Source organism: Molossus molossus, unplaced genomic scaffold (genome assembly GCF_014108415.1).
Source record: "Molossus molossus isolate mMolMol1 unplaced genomic scaffold, mMolMol1.p scaffold_m16_p_5, whole genome shotgun sequence".
Classification (NCBI taxonomy): domain Eukaryota; kingdom Metazoa; phylum Chordata; class Mammalia; order Chiroptera; family Molossidae; genus Molossus; species Molossus molossus.
In genome coordinates this window covers 91,201,441-91,221,694 of record NW_023425388.1, presented here as the reverse complement: position 1 = coordinate 91,221,694, position 20,254 = coordinate 91,201,441, and the positions used below count along the sequence as shown (strand labels likewise).

At 38.9% G+C, this 20,254-nt stretch overlaps 1 protein-coding gene and 1 pseudogene across 1 annotated transcript; both read left to right on the top strand.

The window, feature by feature from the left end:
- Positions 1-2,176: 2,176 nt before the first annotated feature.
- Positions 2,177-3,054, top strand: LOC118617405 (40S ribosomal protein S2-like). Its single transcript, XM_036243324.1, is given in 3 exon segments — positions 2,177-2,207; positions 2,210-2,263; positions 2,266-3,054. Coding segments are annotated over 3 exon segments (843 nt in total). The 3' UTR covers positions 3,024-3,054.
- A 15,162-nt stretch (positions 3,055-18,216) lies between these two features.
- On the top strand, positions 18,217-18,580 carry LOC118617447 (annotated as a pseudogene).
- Positions 18,581-20,254: the final 1,674 nt, after the last annotated feature.

Sequence of the window (20,254 nt, the reverse complement as noted above, 5' to 3'; positions counted from 1 at the left end):
GAAAACCAACCAAGTGGAAATGAAGAAAGACATAGGACAAATAAAGAACACATTGCAAGGATTAACCAGCAGAGTACAGGAAGCTGAGGACCACATCAGTGAATTAGAAGACAGGGTAGAAAAAATCAACCAATCAGAAAACCAAAAGGTAAAAACAATTAAAAAAACAAGAAGATAGCTTAAAAGAACTGTGGGACAACTGAAAACATAATAACATACGCATCATAGGAGTCCCTGAAGAAAAAGAAAATGGGCAAGGGTTAGAGAATATATTTGAAGTAATAGTGACAGAAAACTTTCCTAACTTGGTAAAGGCATTCAAGCTCAAGAAGCACAGAGAGCCTCAAGTAAGAAGAACCCAAACAGGCCCACACCAAGGCACATAGTAATTAAAATGCCAAAAATTAAAGACAAAGAGAGAATCCTAAAGGGAGAAAGTGATAAGCAACAGGTTACCAACAAAGGAAACCCCATAAGGGTCTCAGCTGACTTCTCAACAGAAACACTATAGGCCAGAAGGGAGTGGTATGAAGTAATCAAGGTCATGAAAAACCAGGATCTGAATCCAAGACTACTCTACCCAGCAAGGCTATCATTCAAAATAGATGGTCAAATAAAGAGCTTTCCAGTAAAAAAAAAAAAAAAAAAAGGCTAACAGAATATATTAACACCAAACCAGCATGGCAAGATATACTAAAGAGACTGCTGTAATTAGTAGAAGAAATAGGAAGAAAAATAGAACCACACTAAACAAAAATATCAATAGATAAGTACATATAAATTATCACATTAAATGTGAATGGATTGAATGTTCCGATAAAAAGACACAGAGTAGCTGATTGGACAAAAAAGTATGACTCACATATATGTTGTTTACAAGACACCCACATCACAACAAAAGACTCACATAGGCTGAAAGTGAAGGGATGGGGAAAAAAATCTTCCAAGCAAATGGAAAGGAAAAAACACTGGAGTAGCAACACTCATATCTGATAAAGTAGATTTCAAAATGAAGGCCATAACGAGAGACAAAGAAGGCCACCACATAATATTGAAAAGATCTATCCATCAGGAAAATATAACCTTTTTAACATATATGCACCCAATATAGGTGCATCAAAATATACTAAAAATCTTCTGGAGGACTTCAAAGGAGAAATCAACAGCAATACAATCATAGCAGGAGACTTCAACACCCAACTGACATCACTGGATAGATCCTCTAGACAAAAAATTAACAAGGAAACACAGATTTTAAATGAAGCGCTACATCAAATGGATTTAATAGATATCTACAGAGAATTACACCGCAAAACTACAGAATTCACATTCTTTTCAAGTGCACATGGAACATTCTCAAAGATGGACCACATGTTAGGGCACAAACTAAGTCTCTACAAGTTCAAGAAGACTGAAATCATATCAAGCATCTTCTCAGATCACAATAGCATGAAACTAGAAATCAATTGCAACAAGAACATGCAAAGACATTTGAAAACATAAAGGCTAAATATCATGTTATTGAACAACGAATGGATTACCATGGAGATCAAGGAACAATTGAAAACTTCCTGGAAACCAGTGAAAATGAACACGCAACAACACAAAACCTTTGGGATGCAGCAAAAGCAGTTCTGAGAGGAAAGTTCATAGCGTGACAGACCTACCTCAAGAAACAAGAAAAATTTCTAATAGACTATCTAACCTCACAACTTAAAGATCTGGAAAGCAAACAAAATGAAAACCCCAGAGCAAGTAGAAGGAAGGAAATAGTAAATTTCAGAGCAGAAATAAATGACATAGACACCAAAAAAAAAAACAATTCAAAGGATCAATGAAACAAAGAGTTGTTTCTTTGAAAAGATAAACAAGATTGATGGACCCTTAGCTAGACACACCAAGAAACAAAGAGAGAGAACCCAAATACACAAAATCAGAAATGAAAGAGGAGAAATAATAACTGACACCACAGAAATACAAAGGATTGTTAACAAATATTATGAACAATTATATGGCAAAAAATTCAACAGTCTAAGCGAAATGGACAAATTTCTAGAAACACATGGTCTCCCAAAACTGAACTGGGACAAGATAGAAAACTTGAACAGACCAATAACAACTAAAGAAATTGAAGATGTAATCAAGACTCTCGTCTTCTTTCCCGAGGAGACACCAAATGGCGGATGACGCCGGTGCTGTGGGAGGGCCCGGGGCCCTGGAATGGGAGGCCGCGGAGACTTCCGTGGAGGATTTGGCAGCGGCATCCGGGCCAAGGTCGCGGCCGCGGAGCTCGCGGAGGCAAGGCGGAGGACAAGGAGTGGATCCCCGTCACCAAACTGGGCCGCCTGGTCAAGGACATGAAGATCAAGTCCCTGGAGGAGATCTATCTTTTCTCCCTGCCAATCAAGGAATCCGAGATCATTGACTTTTTCTTGGGGGCATCCCTCAAGGATGAGATTTTGAAGATTATGCCCGTGCAAAAGCAGACGCGTGCTGGCCAGAGGACCTGGTTCAAGGCATTTGTCACCATTGGGGACTACAATGGACATGTTGGTCTGGGTGTTAAGTGCTCGAAGGAAGTAGCCACTGCCATCCGTGGGGCCATCATCCTAGCCAAGCTCTCTATTGTCCCTGTGCGGAGAGGCTACTGGGGGAACAAGATTGACAAAGCCCATACTGTCCCTTGCAAGGTGACTGGCCGCTGTGACTCTGTACTGGTGCGCCTCATCCCTGCCCCCAGGGGCACTGGCATAGTCTCAGCCCCTGTACCCAAGAAGTTGCTGATGATGGCTGGTGTTGATGACTGCTACACCTCGGCCAGGGGCTGCACTGCCACCCTGGGCAACTTTGCCAAGGCCACCTTTGATGCCATCTCTAAGACCTACAGTTATCTCACCCCCGATCTCTGCAAAGAGACTGTGTTCACCAAGTCTCCCCATCAGGAATTCACCGACCATCTTGTAAAGACCCACACCAGAGTTCCTGTGCAGAGGACCCAGGCTCCAGCTGTGGCCACCACATAATTTCATACAAGAAAAAGTGAATAAAGCCTGTTAATTAAAAAAAAAAAAAAAAGACTCTCCCAGCAAACAAAAGCCCAGTCCCAGACAGCTTCATGGGGGAATTTTACCAAACTTTCAAAGAAGAACTAATACCCATTCTCCTCAAACTATTTCAAAAAATTCAAGAAGAAAGACTTACAAACTTGTTTTATGAGACTAGCGTAATTCTAATTCCAGAACCAGAAAAAGATACTACAAAGAAAGAAAACTACAAGCCAATATTCCTGATGAACATAGATGCCAAACTCCTGAACAAAATATTAGCAAATTGAATCCAGGAATACATCAAAAATATTATTCACCATGACCAAGTGAGATTCATTCCAGGGATGCAAGGCTGGTACAATATTCGCAAATCAATAAATGTGATACACCACATAAACAAAATGAAAGACAAAAATCATATGATCATATCAACAGACGCTGAAAAAGCATTTGACAAAATCCAGCACCTATTTCTGATAAAAATGCTCAGCAATCTGGAAATAGAGGGATCATATATTGACATAATAAAGGTCATATTTGAAAGACCTACAGCCAATATCATACTCAATGGGCAAAAATTAAAAGCATTTCCTTTAAGAACACAAACAAGACAAGGATGCCCACTTTCACCCCTCTTATTTAACACAGTACTGAAAGTTTAGCCACAGCAATCAGACAGAAAGAAAAAATAAAAGGGATCCAAATTCAAAAGGAGGAAGTGAAACTGTCATTATTCACAGATGACATGATACTATACATAACAAACCCCAAAGACTCCATCAACAATTTACTAGACTTAATAAATGAATTTGGCAAAGTAGCAGGATACAAAATTAACGTCAAAAAATCAATGGCATTCTTATACAGCAATGATGAACTCACAGAAAGAGAAACTAAGAAAACTATCCCATTTACCATTGCGGCAAAAAAATTAAGATACCTAGGAATAAACTTAACCAAAGAAATAAAGGACCTATTCACAGAAAACTACAGGACATTGAAAAAAGAAATAGAGAAAGATATAAAAAAGTGAAAGCACATACCTTGTTCATTAATTGGAAGAATTAACATCATTAAAATGTCCAGACTACCCAAAGCAATCTATAGATTCAATGCAATCCCAATCAAAATACCAACAACATACTTCACAGAACTAAAACAAATACTTCAAAAGTTCATATGGAACCAAAAAAGACTGTGAATACCCACACAAATCTTGAAAAAGAACAAAATAGGAGGGATCACATTAACAGATTTCAGCTTATACTACAAAGCCGCTGTAATCAAAACAGACTGGTACTGGCACAAGAACAGGCAGATGGATCACTGGAACAGAATAGAGAACCCAGACATGGACCCACAACAATATGCTCAATTAATATTTGACAAAGGGGGCAAGAGCATACAGTGGCGTAAAGACAGCCTCTTTAATAAATGGTATTAGGAAAATTGGACAGATACATGTAAAAAAATGAAAAGACACCATCAACTTACACCACACACAAGAATAAACTCAAAATGGATAAAAGACTTAAATGTGACCTGTGAATCCATAAAAGTCCTAGAAGAAAATGTAGGCAACAAAATTTCAGACATCATACGCAGCAGAATTTTCACTGATACATCACCTAAGGCAACAGAAACAAAGGAGAAAATGAACACATGGGACTACATCAAACTAAAAAGCTTCTGCACAGCAAAAGAAACAACCACCAAAATGGAAAGGCTACCCACTGTATGGGAGAGCATAATAGCCAACAATACATTAGATAAGGGGTAAATTTCCAAAATATATAGAGTGGTCATATAATTCAACAACAAAAAAGACAAAAAACCCAATTAAAAATGGGCAGAGGATCTAAATAGACCCCTCTCCAAACAGGATATATAAATGGCTAAGAGACATATGAAGAAACGCTCAACATCACTAATCATCAGAGACATGCAAATTTAAACAACAATGAGGTATTACCTCACACCTGTCAGAATGGCCTCCATCAATAAATCATCAAACAAGTGTTGGCGAGGGTGTGGAGAAAAGGGGACTCTAGTACACTGCTGGTGGGAATGCAGACTGGTGCAGCCACTATGGAAAACAATATGGTGTTACCTCAAAAAATTAAAAATGGAACTGCCATTTGTCCCAGTGATCCCACGTCTAGGAATATACCCTAAACCTGAAACACCAATCAGAAAGAATATATGTACCCCCATGTTTGTAGCTGCATTATTTATAATAGCTAAGATCTGGAAACAGCCCAAATGTCCATCAGTAGATGAATGGATAAAAAAGCAGTGATACATATACACAATGGAGTACTTGCAGCTATAAGAAAGAAAGATCTCTTATCCTTTGAGACGACATAGAGGGTCCTGGAAAGTATTATCCTAAGTGAAACAAGCCAAGCAGAGAAAGACAAATATCACATGATCTCACTTATTTGTGCAATAAAATGAACATAACAGTCTGAGTAATGGGGTAGTCCCAGAGACATGGTACAGACTGACAATCCCCAGACGAGGGGGTGTAATGGACAGATAAATCACAGAACTTATATGCATGTATGTCTGAAAAATGGACATGGACAACAAAGCTGGGGACAGGGTGGGGAGGGAAGCAGAGTGCGGAATCAGTGGGGAAAAAGGAGAAACATCTGTAACAAAAATAATTAATTAAAATAAATAAATAAAAATTTAAAAACTTAAAAAAGGAAAATGCACTATGCTGGCTCCACTGCTAACTTAGTGTTACATAGAAAAGTGACAAATCTCCTTCTGGGAGAAAGGTTCAGTAGGTCCTCAACTCACAGAGATTACTGTAAAAGCCTAGTCCAGTTCAGCTAAATTGAATCCAGTGATTTCCACTGGGCTAAAGCTATTCCATTAGTGTACCAACTATACAGTATCAAAAATGGAAATGATTGCTCTGTTCAGTAGCCATTCTCAAGCCCATTCTCAAGGCCCTCTCATATCTCTGGTCAACACTCCCTTTGATAAATCTTACTACGTCACTAGTGACTCTTGAGCAGTTGCCCATGGCTCATTTAGTTTGCCTTTCGGTAAACTACACACTGACAGATTAAAAATATTCCAAGTTAGCCCTGGCTGGTTTGGCTCAGCGGTTAGAGCGTTGGCCCACAGACCAGAGAGTCCCAGGTTCGGTTCCCGCTAAGGGCATGTACCTCCGTTGCAGTTTGTCCCCCGCTTCAGTTGGGGTTGTGTGGGTGGCAACCACTCGATCTGTCTCTCTCACATCGATGTTTCTCTCTCTCTCTTCCTTCCTCTCTGTCCCACTCTATCTAAAGAAAGATGCAAAAATAAATTTAAAAATATTCCAATTTAGGACTATATATGATGGGAACAAATAATAGCTATTTATCAAACTGCCCGGGTCATTCAAACAATATCAATGATACGGGCCTATTCTCTGACAAGACTGACTGGAATCAGACTTCTGATAAAGATTCACTACTCGGATTACCACCACTTCCACCTGGATCCATGATCATTCTGGACACGACAATACATCCACCATCACAGAACTGACACGAAGTAAAAGCCTCTGTGTTTCTGATGCAAAATCTATCTCTGCAGTTCAGATTTATGACTCTAGCTAAAAATTGACTCACCACTGTTGACGAATTTTTAAGTTACAGACTTGCTGTTCCAGTCCACTCTGGCAATACCATTCTGAACCATTGGTTAAGGGACAGGCCACATACTGCCAATTGCATTTAAGAAGCATGGTCCACAAGACCACCCCCATTTCTTACACCAGTTGCAGATTTCAGTGGTCCCCAAGACCATCTTTGATAATTAACTAGAAGGACTCACAGAATTCCCTGAAAGTTGTTATACTCACAGCCATAGTTTATTATGGGAAAATATTGAAATCAGCTATGGGAAGAAGTTCACAGTGTGGAGTCTAGGAAAGTTCCAAAATGTGGAGCTTCCAATTTTCCTCTTCTCCAAAGAGTTATGGACAGTGTTGTTTTCCCAGAATTGCTTTGTGATAATGCACATGGTGTATTATCAACCAGGGAAGCTCACCTGACTCTTGGTGATCAGGATTTCATTGGGGCTTGATCACATAAACTTGGTTGGTCTCCCAGCCCCTCAGAAAATCAACTGATACCTGCCCTAAATCACCCTTTGGCTCAAAGCCTCCAGGTAAACAAAGATATTGTTATCAGGCAGAACATTCCAAGGGCTTGGAGATTACCTCTTAGGTGCCTACAGGCAAAATCTGTATCACCTTTTCAGATCATCTTCAGTCAGACAATGATATGCTTCGAATTGCAAAACTCACCAACTGGTTAAAAGTCAAGATATTTAATGAACCTTCCATACTCCCTGACATCCCCAAGTATCTGGTGATACTTAGTTTTAGAATTACCTCCTCAAAACCAACTTGAAACATTTCTTGTCTTTAGCTTTCTCAGCCTCCTCTTGTCCACACACTTAGTAAGCTAGTTTGTTCACTAAATGTGGCCATCTCAGGCCCTGGCTAAGTAGCTCAGTTGGTTAGAGTATCATCCTGATGTGCCCAGGTTGCAAGTTCAATCTCCAGTCAGGGCACATACAAGAAGCAAACAATGAATGCATCAATAAGTAAAATAGCGCCCTGGCCGGTTTGGCTCAGCGGTTAGAGTGTCGACTTGCGGTCCTGAGAGACCCGGGTTTGGTTCCCGCTAAGGGCGCATACCTCGGTTGCAGTTTATCCCCGGCCCTGGTCGGTCGTGTGGGTGGCAACCACTCGATGTGTCCCTTTCACATCGATGTTCCTCTCTCTCCCTCCCACTCTACCTGGACAAAAAAATGGGAAAATGTCCTCGGGTGAGGATTAAAAAATAAATAAAAAAATAAAATAAGTAAAATAGCAGCAAATTGATGTTATTTTTGTTGGTTTTTTGCTGGTGTTGTTGTTTTTCTCTTGCTCTCTCCTTAAAGTCAATAAATAAAAAATAAAATAAATGTGGTCATCTCAGAAAGACTAATCCTCTCTCAGTCACTTCCTGGGTGATGATGATGACCAAAGTGTGGGGATAGCTATAAAGACCTATTTTGAAAAATGTGAGATTTTATTCTCACCATTCTGGGCATGATGTTGCTTTCTTTTTCTTAAGAGGAACCCCAAGCTGGTTTGGTTGTAACATCTTCTTTGAGACTGCTAAGCCAAAATGGGGCTAGGAGATTCAAACTGGGTTGTGAGTAGGAAATGATTTTTTTTTTCTAAAGGTAAAATTGTAACTATTGAAATGAGCATACTGATTTTGTGAACATGAAAGCAGAGCAACAACCCTGGTACCAGAGGAAGGAACACCTTAGATACCAGAAAGACTGGGGAAAGGAGGAAAAGTAATTACCATTTCCTTTTATAACTTCCTGTGGGGCCTTCTGCATAAAAGAAATGCTCCCACATAGCTCATCAAAACTTAGCTTTTATGCCTTAAATTCAACTGAATCTTAGGTGGACCAACTCTTTCCAGATGACTGACCATAATTTCATTGCCATTTCTATTAACTTTCTCAAGATGTCTATCTGAAAGAACACTGGATGCCCTGACTCCCAAAATATGTCTTCTGCACCCTAACTGTTCATCATTTGTTGGACAGAAAAATGTCAACAAGCTGACAGTGTGTCAAAACTGGTAGTCCCTCTAAAAATAAGGAATACACACAATTATTCAAACATTAAACCTACAATCCAGCCAGATGATGACATTGGATGCATTCTCAACTTATGCCCAATGACTGATGTAGGTTTTTTTTATTGGCATCATCAATTATAAACAATACTTTCTTTCCAGGGACAACCTTAGGGGTATATTTTTCATGTGGAAGCAAGGCTTTAACATGGTTCCCTCCCCCTAAAATTGTGACATGTACCTTAGGGGTATTCAAAAAAGACAATGTTTATGGAAACACTCCTCAGGCCAGGGAGGCATTCAGTTCAGCCTGAACTTACTGACCAGGGTTGATATGAATGAGAGAATTGCCCTAGATTTCTTCCTTGCAGGACAAGATGGAGGCTGGGTAATTTCTAATACATCTTTCTATACATGGCTTAATTTCCCAAGCCAAGGGGAAAGATCAATACAGAAACATAAGGGGAAACCATCTGGTTTTCTAAGGGATGCCCCAATGATTTATGGATGCATGGCATGGTTAAGATAAATAGTACATTTTAGCTTCATTCTGTTGTTTGGATTCTTGTTGGAAATAACCTTATTTAAATGCTTGATAAGACAAATGAAATAGATTTGGTCCCAGTTTCTATCAGGTAGATTAACTAGAGTGTTATATTTTGGAAATATCTGTCATATCAAAGACAATGCAGAAATAAGGGATGTAATTATCTGGAGACAATTCTCCATGGATATCACACATTTTTGCAAACTTTGTGAACAAGGACACTACCTACCACTCACTATGTTTTTTTTCTGGACTCTTCTCAAGGATGTCTGTATATAAAGTAATCTTAAAAGATAGAGCTAGTGTATCTCTCTCCAACAAAGAGTAAACAAACCCTCAAAGAAAAGGAAAGATAATGTCTCCTATGGGCAAAGGTTGGACATGTCTTCTCACAGCTCATTATAAATTATTGGGGTTGCTTAAGCTTGGTGTTCCTCAGCTATGATGCAAATTTACTACATATTCAGCATCTGCTTGAGCTCTTCTGTACCTCCCTATCATGAGTCTTGGGAGACGAGGGGAACTGATATGAACATGAAGCTCATACTACTTGCTGTAATGGGAGTAACAAGAGTCTCGTGTTTTCATAAAACTGTAGCAGGTTAACTAACGCATTAGCTTTCCAGTAGAGTAAATTTCAGACCCTTTAAAATTCTTGATAATTGTCAGCATTTTCAAAGCAAATTTATATAGATAGCATGGAAGGTTAGGGAAATTTCAGAAAAATACCCCCAAAACTTGCATATAATTTCCATAGTTGTTCATTGTTAATATGTGCACTTTTCCCCCCTAAGAGACAAATTTCTCCTCTCAGTTAAGCAAAGACATATACAAGAACACAGTTCTCACTATCTAGCCTCCAACTGAAAAACATATATACATGCTTTTTACTTAATTTTCAATTTAATCTAGACAAACATGCCTTTATTTCACAGGTACAATTTGGAAAATTAATATTTTTCCATCAAAATATTAAGACACTAAATGACAGAGTAACAATTGTTTAGGAAAATTCTTTTCAGAAGTTATTAAAGTGAGATCATAATTCTTAATCTCTTGTTTTGCCAGTTGAGCTATACAAAATATTTGTCTATTATGAACCATTCATACAATTCCAGAAATATTATTAGAAAAGGAAATGCTGCAAGCAGAATCAAGTCCCATGGCAGTTCTACTAAACCTCATGAGGGCTGTATATTTTTGCATTATGTGCAAACATGTGGTCATTTAAATTTTGCTATGTATATGCCTGTTTAACGGTATGGATGTACCAACATATGAATAATAGAGGCTGTTATACTTTTAGGTCATTCATGAAATTATTTATCAAATTTTACAAACTGGATCATTTCCACAATTGTTTAAAATGTGCTTCATCCTTTCTGGAATAGATGGCAGGACTATAGACTCTGGTACCTATGAGTGTAAAGGCCCGAAGGAGACACAGGCTTTGGGAACAGCTATTTTCAAGGCCTAACTTCTTGTAAATGTTAAGCCTAATTTTTACTAATTATAACCAGCACATATGGATGTAATACTAATAGGGACCTCTCACTTAAAAATATCAATATGTTAATATATTTGGGTTCACTTAAAGTTTATAATTAGAACAACATAAGAATAGGGATGCAGCCTTCCTTTGTCTTTTAGTTGGCAAACATCCAAGTAAGATAATTCAGTTGGTTGCAATTTTTGTCTCAAATAAGTTTTATAACTGATTCTTATTGTTATATAATAGAGTCAGAAATAGTCCACAAATAATATTTAAAGAATATTTTAGATAACAGAAATAAGCTATATATGTTCTTATGAATATGCCTTGTATTAATTATTTTAATGTTATTTATTTATTTAATCCTCACCTGAGTATATATATTTATTTTTTTAGAGAAAGAGACATTGTGAGAGAGAAACATCAATCAGTTGCCTCCTGTACCTGCCTTGACCAGAGATCAAATCCTCATCCTAGGTATGTGCCCCTATTGGGACTCAAACATGACCTTTCAGTGTATGGGACAATGCTCCAACCAAATGAGCCTTGTGGCCAGGGCTGTGTTAATTATTTTAATTAAATTTCAACATTATAAAAGTACTTCACTTATATACTTGCTGGGTTTATATATACAAAAATGATGATTTTTTTTTTATGAATTTTTATTTATTTTTTTGTTACAGATATTTTATCTTTTTACCACATTGGCACCCCCCACCCCACCCCCCACCCCCTTCTCTCTGTCCCCGGCTTAGTTGTCCATGTCCATTGGTCATGCATACATGCATATAAGTTCTGTGGTTTATCTCTTCCCACCCCCCCATCCCCTCTTCTGAGGGATGTAAGTCTGTGCCCTACTTCCATGTGTCTGGGTCTACTGTATTACTCAGACTGTTATGTTCATTATATTCCGTATATAAGTGAGATCATGTGGTATTTGTCTTTTTCTGCTTGGCTTCTTTCACTTAGGATAATACTTTCCAGGTCCCTCCATGTCGTCTCAAAGGATAAGAGATCTTTCTTTCTTACCGCTGCATAGTACTCCATTGTGTATATGTACCACTGCTTTTTTATCCATTCGTCTACTGGTGGACACTTGGGCTGTTTCCAGATCTTAGCTATTGTAAATAGTGCTGCTATGAACATGGGGGTACATATATTCTTCCTGATTGGTGTTTCAGGCTTCTTAGGGTATATTCCCAGCAGTGGGATCACTGGGTCAAATGGAAGTTCAATTTTTAATTTTTTGAGGTAGCACCATATTGTTTTCCATAGCGGCCGCACCAGTCTGCATTCCCATCAGCAGTGTATTAGAGTCCCCTTTTCTCCACACCCTCGCCAACACTTGTTTGATGATGTGTTGATGGCGGCCATTCTGACAGGTGTGAGGTGATACCTCATTGTTGTTTTAATTTGCATCTCTCTGATGATTAGTGATGTTGAGCATTTCTTCATATGTCTCTTGGCCATTTGTATGTCCTGTTTGGAGAGGTGTCTATTCAGCTCCTCTGCCCATTTTTTAATTGGGTTCTTTGTCTTCCTTTTGTGGAGTTGTATGAGCACTCTATATATATTGGAAATAAACCCCTTATCTGATACATCATTGGCAATGATGTTCTCCCATACAGTGGGTTGCCTTTCCATTTTGATGATTGTTTCTTTTGCTGTGCAGAAGCTTTTAGTTTGATGTAGTCCCATGTGTTCATTTTCTCCTTTATTTCTGTTGCCTTAGGTGATGTATCAGTGAAAATTCTGCTCCGTATGATGTCCGAAATTTTGTTGCCTACATTTTCTTCTAGAATTTTTATGGATTCACGGGTCACATTTAAGTCTTTTATCCATTTTGAGTTTATTTTTGTGTATGGTGTAAGTTGATGGTCTAGTTTCATTTTTTTGCATGTAGCTGTCCAATTTTCCCAACACCATTTATTAAAGAAGCTGTCTTTACTCCACTGTATGCTCTTGCCACCTTTGTAAAATATTAATTGAGCGTATTGCCTTGGGTCCATTTTTGGGTTTTCAGTTCTGTTCCACTGATCTATATGCCTGTTCTTGTGCCAGTACCAGGCTGTTTTGGTTACAGTCGCTTTGTAGTATAACCTGATATCTGGTATTGTGATCCCACCTACTTTGTTCTTCTTTTTCAAGATTGCTGTGGCTATTCGGGGTCTTTTTTGGTTCCATATGAACTTTTGAAGTATTTGTTCTAGTTCTATGAAATATGTCATTGGTATTTTGATGGGGATTGCATTGAATCTATAGATTGCTTTGGGTAGTATGGACATTTTAATGATGTTAATTCTTCCAATCCATGAACAGGGTATGTGCTTCCACTTTTTTATATCTTCCTCTATTTCTTTTTTCAATGTCCTGTAGTTTTCTGCAAATAGGTCCTTTACTTCTTTGGTTAAGTTTATTCCTAGGTATCGTAATTTTTTTGGAGCGATGGTAAATGGGATTGTTTTTTCAGTTTCTCTTTCTGTGAGTTCATCATGGATGTACAAGAATGCCGTCGATTTCTTGACGTTAATTTTGTATCCTGCTACTTTGCCAAATTCATTTATTAAGTCTAATAGATTTTTGATGGAGTCTTTAGGGTTTTCTATGTACAATATCATGTCATCTGCAAATAATGACAGTTTCACTTCCTCCTTTCCAATTTGGATCCCTTTGATTTTTTCTTCATGTCTGATTGCTGTGGCTAAGACTTCCAGTACAATGTTAAATAAGAGTGGCGAAAGTGGACATCCCTGTCTTGTTCCTGTTCTTAATGGAAATGTTTTTAGTTTCTGCCCATTGAGTATGATGTTGGCTGTAGGTCTTTCATATATGGCCTTTATTATGTCGAGATATGATCCCTCTATTCCTACATTGTTGAGCGTTTTTATCAGAAATGGATGCTGGATTTTGTCGAATGCTTTTTCAGCATCTATTGATATGATCATGTGGTTTTTATTCTTCATTTTGTTTATGTGGTGTATCACGTTTATTGATTTGCGAATATTGTACCAGCCTTGCATCCCTGGAATGAATCCCACTTGGTCATGGTGAATAATTTTTTTGATGTATTTCTGGATCCGATTTGCTAATATTTTGTTCAGGATTTTGGCATCTATGTTCATCAGGGATATTGGCCTGTAGTTTTCTTTCTTCGTAGTGTCTTTTTCTGGTTTTGGAATTAGAATTATGCTGGCCTCATAGAACGAGTTTGGAAGTCTTCCTTCTTCTTGAATTTTTTGAAATAGTTTGAGGAGAATGGGTGTTAGTTCTTTTTTGAATGTTCGGTAAAACTCCCCCGTGAAACCATCTGGTCCTGGGCTTTTGTTTGCTGGGAGAGTCTTGATTACCTCTTCAATTTCCTTAGTTGTTATTGGTCTGTTCAAGTTTTCTATCTCTTCCAGGAATAGTTTTGGGAGATTGTGTGTTTCTAGAAATTTGTCCATTTTGCTTAGATTGTCGAATTTGTTGCCATATAGTTGTTCATAGTAGTTGTTAACGATCTTTTGTATTTCCGTGGTGTTGGTTCTTACTTCTCCTCTTTCATTTCTGATTTTGTGTATTTGGGTTCTCTCTCTTTGTTTCTTGGTGAGTCTAGCTAAGGGTCCATCAATCTTGTTTATCTTTTTGAAAAACCAGCTCTTGGTTTCATTGATCCTTTGAATTGTTTTTTTGGTCTCTATGTCATTTATTTCTGCTCTGATCTATACTATTTCCTTCCTTCTACTTGCTCTGGGGTTTTCTTTTTGTTTGCTTTCTAATTCTTTATGTTGTGAGGTTAGACAGTCAATTAGAAATTTTTCTTGTTTTTTGAGGTAGGCCTGTAGTGCTATGAACTTCCCTCTCAGAACTGCTTTCGCTGCATCCCATAGATTTTGTGTTGTTGTGTGTTCATTTTCATTGGTTTCCAGGAAGTTTTTAATTTCTTCCTTGATCTCCTCGGTGACCCATTCATTGTTTAATAACATGCTATTTAGCCTCCATGTGTTGAAATGTCTTTGCATGTTCTTGTTGCAATTGATTTCTAGTTTCATGCCATTGTGATCTGAGAAGATGCTTGATATGATTTCAATCTTCTTGAACTTGTAGAGATTTAGTTTGTGTCCTATCATGTGGTCTATCTTTGAGAATGTCCCTTGTGCACTTGAGAAGAATGTGTATTCTGTAGTTTTGGGGTGTAATTCTCTGTAGATATCTATTAAATCCATTTGGTCTAGTGCTTCATTTAGAGTCTCTGTTTCCTTGCTAATTTTTTGCCTAGAGGATCTATCCAGTGCTGTCAACGGGGTGTTGAAGTCCCCTGCTATGATTGTATTGTTGTCGATTTCTCCTTGGAAGTCCTCCAGAAGATTTTTAATATATTTTGGTGCTCCTATATTGGGTGCATATATGTTTATCAAGGTTATATCTTCCTGTTGGATAGATCCTTTCAATATTATGTAGTTGCCGTCTTTGTCTCTAGTTATGGTCTTCATTTTGAAATCTATTTTATCAGATATGAGAATTGCTACCCCAGCTTTTTTTTGCTTTCCATTTGCTTGGAAAATTTTTTTCCATCCCTTCACTTTCAACCTATGTGAGTCTTTTGTTGAGAGGTGGGTCTCTTGTAAACAACATATAGATGAGTCATGCTTTCTTATCCAATCAGCTAATCTGTGTCTCTTTATGGGAGCATTCAATCCATTTACGTTTAAGGTGGTTATTGATATGTACTTATTTATTGCCATTTTTGTTTAGTGTGGTTCTATTTTTCTTCCCATTTCTACTGCTAATTACAGCAGTCCTTTTAACATTTCTTGCAGTGCTGGTTTGGTGCTAATGTATTCCCTTAGCCTTTTTTTGTCTGGGAAGCTCTTTATTTGACCTTCTATTTTGAATGCTAGCCTTGCTGGGTAGAGTAGTCTTGGATTCAGATCCTTGTATTTCATGACCTTGATTACTTCATGCCATTTCCTTCTGGCCTGTAGTGTTTCTTGTGAGAAGTCAGCTGAGAGCCTTATGGGGTTCCCTTTGTAGGTAACCTGTTGCTTATCTCTTGCTGCTTTTAGGATTCTCTCTTTGTCTTTAATTTGTGGCATTTTAATTACTATGTGTCTTGGTGTGGGCCTGTTCGGGTTCTTCTTACTTGGGACTCTCTGTGCTTCTTGAACTTGAGTGCCTTCTTCCTTCACCAAATTAGGGAAGTTTTCTCTCACTATTTTTTTGAATATATTCTCTATCCCTTGCTCATTTTCTTCGGGGACTCCTATGATGCGAATATTATTACGTTTCCAGTTGTCCCATAGTTCTCTTAAGCTGTCTTCCTGTTTTTTAATAGTTTTTTCCTTTTGGTTTTCTGATTGGTTGATTTTTTCTACTCTGTCTTCTAATTCACTGATCCGGTCCTCAGCTTTCTCTACTCTGCTTTTTAAACCTTCCAATGTGTTTTTCATTTCTGATATTCATTTTTTATCTCTTCTTGATGGTTTTTAATTTCCAATTGGCCTATTTTCAGAGTCTCTATGTCCTTACTCATGCTGTTGAGCTTCCTCAAGATCATGGCTCTGAATTCTAGCTGTTAACATGCCTAACTGCTCCACATTGATCTCATCTTCGGTGGAGGTGTCTTGCTCTTTCATTTGGCTTCTGTTTCTGTGTTTCACCATTTTGGCTATCACTGTGGGCTTTGGAGCCTGTCAAGTTCTCCCTGTGGGTGTTGGTGTTCTACTGTTTGTGGCTCCCTCTCCTGTGTTTAGATGAGCGAGGGAGGGCCCACATTGAACACCACTGTCAAGTCTTACTTTCCTGGTTAAAGTTGCCAGCCCAGGAAACGTACTGTTATCCTCTAGCTTTTTGCCTGGAGGCTAGCAGTCTAGGTTACTGGATGAGTTTTTGGTTGTCAGTTGATTGAAAAACTCCCTCTGGTGCTCAGCCAAGGGGCTTTCAGGAGGGTGGGGCAGATGCTGGTTGTTAGTGAGCCTCAATTAACACTACAATGGCCCACAGGGTGGGTTTGCATCTCCGAGGGAGGGGCTGCTGCCTCTCCTCAGAGCCCTGGGAAGGAGCAATGTGGTCACCTTCCTGGGTGGCTGCACTCAGCCAAAGCTCTGAGAGCCCTCCAAACCCCGTGTCCCGACACAGTTCCAGTCCAGTCTGCCCTCCCTCTGCCGGAGCCCAAGGTGAGTGGCTGTGGCTGTTTCACCCTCTGTCCCGGCTGCGCTGTGTAGCCGCCTGGGAGTGTAACCCGAGGGCGCCGCTCACAGCTAAGGCCGCTGCCGAGATGCCAACCGTGGGCTCCCAGCCCCGTCTCGCACCTTCGCAAGCCTACCGGGATGGAGTCAGTGTCCCTCGTTGTATGGTCCTCGCAAGCTGCTTTTCTGTTGGTTTTTCCCGTCGATTTTTCTGTGTTATAGTTGTAATTCCAGTTTGGTTCTGGGAGACGGTCTGTGTAGCTCCGTTCACTCCGCCGCCGTTTTTGGGTTCCTCTCCCAAAAATGATGATATTTTTAAATCAGAATTATTAAGGCTGATATTAGTCATAAATTTGTGAAGTATTATTTTGCCATTACATTATGATTGAGGTTCTCATTTAATATCCACTTTTTTCAATTACGATTCATAATTTTGAAGTAAAAATTATATGCCACCAAATGTCATTGCGTATGTTTGAAAGAGACTTTCTAAGGTAAAACTCGGATTCACTTGATTAAAGAATATCTGTTTATAAAGTCAGTAGTTCAACAGATCCATCATTTTTAACCTGGTGATAGGTAAGTATATTGGGTTGTTGAACTTCCTATAAGAAAAATAAGGAGGATGGAGCGAGGGAGGGGGAAGAGGAAAGGAAAGAGGTGGAAAGGAAGAGAGAAAAAGAAAGAGAGAGAGAGAGAGATCAAGGGAGGAATGGAAAAACAAAGAAAGGAGTGAAAGGATGAAGGAAGAAAAAAGCAAAGGGAAGAGGGGGAAATGAAGGAAGAAATGGAGGGAGGAAAGAAGAAAGAAGGAAAGGGAAGGGAAGGAGGAATAAAGTCAAGGAAATAAGGAAGGAAGGAAAAGTTAGGTTAAAGAAATACAAAAATGTAATGAGCAATCATCTACCAATTTGGGCATACTGTTTAATATTTACCCTTTCAGTTTATTAAATAACTAAATTCAGACTGAAAATAACCTGCCTTCCATCAGAAAGCAATTGACTTAAGCATAAATGTTTAACTTTCTGTTTAATTAACCAAGTCCACATATCTGAATGGCACTGAAGTTCAGAGAAAAGGATTTCCCAAATGAGAATATGGATAGAACCTGAATATGTTCCAAAGAACTACTGTCCCTGGAGCCTGAGTGTTTGATTCAAATGTCTTGCTATATTACAAATTAAGTTGTGGTAACCATGATCCTGATTCTGACATTCAGATATACAGGAAAGAAAACAATCTGCCTACTCCTTGAAAGAAAACATTTCTTGTTCTTCCTCCTCAAGGAGGTGGAGCAGCATCCCCTGCAGATGCAGAGATGTGGATCTTCGTGAAGACCCTGACAGGAGGACCGTCACCCTCTAGGTGGAGCCATGTGACACCAATGAGAATGTCAAACTAAAATCCAAGACAAGGAAGGCATCCCACCTGACCTCCTTCTGATTTTTGCAGGCAAACAGCTGGAGGATGGTCGCACTGTCTCAGACCACAGTATTCAGAGAGAGTCCACCATGCACTTAGTACTAAGTCTGTGGGGTGGCATCATTGAGCACTCCCTCCGCCAGCTCACCCAGCAGTACAACTGCAGCAAGATGACTGGCCTGCACCCTGGTGCTGTCGACTGATGCAAGAAGTGCAGCCACACCAACAACCTACGCCCCAAGAAGAAGTTTGAATAAGGCCCCTCCACCACCGCCTCTCCCTGCAGGAGGATGGCCTTCTGCCTCAACCCCATGGCCCTGGAGCCTCAATAGTTTCCTTTACATTGACTGGAGCATGAAAAAAAAAAAAAAAAAGGAAAAAAGAAAGAAAGAAAAGACAAGAGAAGAAAACATTTCTTTCTTTTTCTCAACTTTTATGTCAGAAGAATTCTGTACCCCATTTATGACTCTTATCTTCTGCCTTCATTATAGTTATGTACAATATCTCCCCTCTATCTGTACATTGCTCAGGTATCTGATTAATGTTTATATTGTCATACTGCATAGCACAGCAAATACTAAATCTTCACTGTATCAGGCATTGCACAGAAATGTTTGTGATATGAAGGAATGGAAAATAGAGTGACTCCGTTATACATCTGACCCTGTGTAGGTGGGACCAGGATGGTCGATGCTGAGAGCATAATGTAGAACTTGTTCCTTCCTTAAGTCTGGGCATAACTGTGGATGTCGGGATCAGTCACCACTATTAACTAAAAGCTTCAAGATAGTAGTTAAGAGAATGAGCCCTGTAGCCAGACTTGTCTGAATCTGAATCCTGCTTTCCCTTTGTCTGTCTGGGTAACCTTTTGACCAGTGTCCTCATATAGGATTGTTGTGAAATTTGAATGAGTTAATCCACATACGGCACTTAGAACTTTGCCTGAAACATGAAAAGCACTGACACAGGTAGCCATCATCATCATCATTGCTATTTAAAATCTTAATACCAAACACAGACCTGTTGTGTACACTAAGAAAAGTATCCATGGGCTTCCTCTCTATTCTCAAAAGGAGATAAACTTTCCCCAGAATATAGAACAGATTCAATTCTTTTTTTGTTTCAGTTTCATTGAGTTATAATTCACAAATAAAACTGTAATATATTTAAAGTGTGTACTGTGATGACAAAAAACTTATACATTGTGAAAGTTTTCTACTCTCTTCGCAAATCTCAATTATACAATAAAGTGCATCAACTGTAGTCATCATGTTTTACATTAGATCTGCCACTCAATTTTATGTGCTCTAAAAGAACCCAGAAAAGGGAGGAAGGTTTTGTTCATTTGCGGAAGCAAACCTCTTAACCTAAAATTCCTAAAACTAACCAGTCAGATATTAGCCCCCAAATCTTCCTTGTCAACCACCCCATGCACTATATTTCTTCCATCTCGGGCTAGAGATTCAGGATTAGTAACCACCATCTCCTTAATGAGAAAAGTCAATGTCTCACAACTTTCTTTACCATATTTCATTCTATGAAGTCGATCAAAGTTGGTTTCAGGTCTGAAAATAGTTTTCATCATTCTTTTCCCACTATGAATTCAAGCATATGCTTCCCTTTCAGAGGTAAGCTTGAAAAGACAGTGATTCATAGTATTTAATTAATTAAATCTTCTTGATAAATACATCTCTGGCAGTGACAGTATAATGGATATTTATCCTTAATCTTGTGTTTTGACCTTTAATGGAACATGCGAGCGCGCGCGCGCGCGCACACACACACACACACACACACTCCATTGTCTGATGGCAAGGACAGGCATGTTACACCTTACAACTTGACCAGATTAGCTGACCAGATTATCATTATTGACATGAACTATCAGAAAAAAAAACAGAAAAAATGTTCCTCTTGAGGAAGTAAGAGGT